The sequence below is a fragment of the Paracoccidioides brasiliensis genome, assembly GCF_000150735.1.
Source record: "Paracoccidioides brasiliensis Pb18 unplaced genomic scaffold supercont2.7, whole genome shotgun sequence".
Classification (NCBI taxonomy): domain Eukaryota; kingdom Fungi; phylum Ascomycota; class Eurotiomycetes; order Onygenales; family Ajellomycetaceae; genus Paracoccidioides; species Paracoccidioides brasiliensis.
Window position 1 is genome coordinate 897,341 of NW_011371364.1, and position 2,822 is coordinate 900,162.

At 50.9% G+C, this 2,822-nt stretch overlaps 1 protein-coding gene across 1 annotated transcript; it reads right to left on the reverse strand.

Moving 5' to 3' along the window:
* Positions 1 to 49: 49 nt before the first annotated feature.
* On the reverse strand, positions 50 to 2,709 carry PADG_05968 (uncharacterized protein; the record flags this gene model as incomplete). The annotated part of the gene is made up of 4 exons (XM_010762980.1): positions 50 to 1,405; positions 1,472 to 1,683; positions 1,755 to 2,589; positions 2,662 to 2,709. The coding sequence occupies 4 exons, from the start codon at positions 2,707 to 2,709 to the stop codon at positions 50 to 52; spliced, it is 2,451 nt and encodes an 816-aa protein (XP_010761282.1).
* Positions 2,710 to 2,822: the final 113 nt, after the last annotated feature.

Consider the following 2,822-nt stretch of genomic DNA (forward strand, 5'->3'; position numbering starts at 1 on the left):
AAAAGGGATGGATAGTAGTCATCACCACGACAAGTAGGCCTAACTACATTCATTTCCTTCCGCCCGTCTGAGATGGTTGGGAAGAAAATTCCTGATCGCTGGCATCAAGTACATCGTATTCCTCATCGGTCAGGAAATCGTCATCGAGTGAGGACTCGTCAAGAGTAAGGTTCTCAACATCATCTGCAATATCTGTAATGTCTTGGGCTTCAGCAGGCCCATTGAGGGGTGGCTCCAAGGTCGTTGAGGCAGATTTATAGGTGCTGCTCGTGGCTGGTGACTCTGTTTCAAGCTTGGGGAAGATCATCGCACTCCCCGGCTGGGATTTGTCCACAGGAGGCTCAGCATATGTAGCTTGGTTGGTGTGTGATGCCACGCTTGGTGCTTCGGTTTCGACAGAAGGCTGTTTGCTATCACTTCTTTCCTGTCTGGGAGAATCTTCGGTGGAAGCTCGCACGTCGATGTCACACCAGAGCTTGTGGCCAAAGGCTATCCCGTCAGCTGTCTTGAGGCGCCAGTATGAAATCGCTCTACCCTCACGCTGAGGACTCTTCAGGGTGATAGTGAAGTCAGCACTGCCGGTCGGAGGAACAGGGGCTGTGAGCTCCTGGGTTTCCATTGCGGAGAGCAACTTGCTAAGACTGGACGGATGGTTAGTGTCAATGTTGAACATGCTGTCACCACCGACGAAGCGGACGCTGCATCCCTTCGGCCAAATGGCGGGTCCTGGGTTGTAAAGGGTCCAAGTTTGAGTAATGGTCTCGCTGGGGCGAACTGTTGAGCCATCAGGAATGGTGTCCCGAATGTAATGGGCGTGAAGGCTGGAAAGCGGAATGCTCGATTCAGTCCCAATTGTTCTAGTTTTCTCCAGCTCACTTGGCTGCACAGCAGTGGAATCCGCCTCACCAACGGTCTTTGGTTCAGATTTCTCGGTTTGAACCAGCGTAGCAGCGTTTGAATTAACGGGTCCAACAGTCTCCATTGAGGTCGACTTAGTGGCTGGGCGATCGCCAAGAGTGGTCACAGCGTCTCCACGACGTGTGTTGTCAGTGAAGGTGGTGATCGTTGCGTTGCGAACAGGAGTTTTGAACTTGATCAGCGGATGCGTGCGGTTATGGGTGTTGTCAGGATGGGCTTCACAGGAAGCGCAGAAATCAATATCATGGCACACAGCACACTTGTAGCGAACTCCTCTGATATAGGAGAGCCTCGCCGGCACAGAGCAAAGCGGGCCATCACAAATAATTCCATAATGAGTCTGCTGGTAACCGTGTGGCTCCGGTATTGGACTATAAAGCGGAGCAAAGCGGTGGCCAGGATGGAATTCCGAGGCGCTCTGGACACAGACCGAGCAATAGTCCCAATCTGGACAACTGAGACATTTATGACGGACGCCCTTGATTGACTGCATGGCATTAGCGATTGTCAACTGTATTGAGAGAGGCGGGTTTCAGGGGTTTAAAAAGCTAACCTTGTTGCATCCGTCACAGATTGCAGCGTGATAACGACCACGTCCAGGCTGGCAAGTCGACATAACAAGGCTCTTGGACTGGAACTCGCCGTCCACGATTAGCGAGAAAGAATGTCCAGGATGGTGGCCGTGTCTATCTTCAAGTAGACAGGTGAAGCACAAGTCATAGTCTGGACAATCCTGGCAGCTAACAAGTTCCTTCTCATTGAAGTCTACGGTGACGTATAATCGTTAGTAAAGTTTGTGAACGAACTTTGGTGTTCGAACAGTGCCTCTAACGTACCTCTGAAGCAGGCATTGCAAGTACGCTCTATGAACTTTGTCTCTTCCTCAGGGGTGGGCTTCCCTTGAGGTTCTTGCTCAGCGCTCTTCCTAGAGGGAATAGTTTCAGTGATGCTATTTGTGATTCTTCCACCATTGATGGTACGTTTGATAAGCCAGTGGCCTTCACCAGGGCATGAAACACCGGCATTTATACACTGTTGACATAGGTCATAATCTCCATCATCACAGATACTGCAGTGAAGGTAAACATCAGTGACAGAGTTGTTGCAGTGGTTGCAGTCGATGTACATTGGTGGGAGTTGAACGGATGGGATCTGCGGGAGATTTAGAGTGGCACTCGACATGAATCCCGCGGATGACACAGGATTTGATCGAACATGCTGCATCTCCTGCTGGTGTTCAGCCCGAGTAGGTAAAATTTCTTCGTTTGTGTTGTTATTGGTTCCTTCGATGGGGTTACGCTCTGGAACACTGGGGAACATAGAGGCATTCAGTGTTGGGGGAGCAGGTGCCACAGGTTGAGGGTAATCCGCCTGGTTGATGAAGTCGCTCACGGGAGCACGAAGGACGGTGTCGAGGTAGCTACATCGCTGCTGGGACTGTTCTTGCTGGCTATCTGTGTTCTCCGGGACAGGCGAGGATGACCATAGGCTGTCATGTCTGGGGAGCAACGTAGCCTTGATTCGAAGTTTCAACTTCGCCTTGGCAGCACGATACAGCTGTTTGTAGACCGAGGGATTCTCGCTATTGAGGACGATATATGAAGCAGCGCTATCCGAATAGCGTTCGAGGGAAACATCGGCATTATCGGGGATAGTGAGGAGTTGGCGAACCTAGAGGGGGGGGGGGGGGGGGAATTTCCACATCAATCAGCGTGAGCGAAGAAAAAAGTGGTTCCAACAGACTGCCAATACAGAGCAGGCTTTCTCAAGAAGCTTGAAATCTCCATGCATACAATAACCAGGAGCCCCTCTTGGTGTGGATGTAAAGCAAGGGAGCCAAATAAATTAGGATTTAGATTTTAACTTAGCGGAAAGGTGGAGGGCACAGGCTCTCTCAGGGGCAA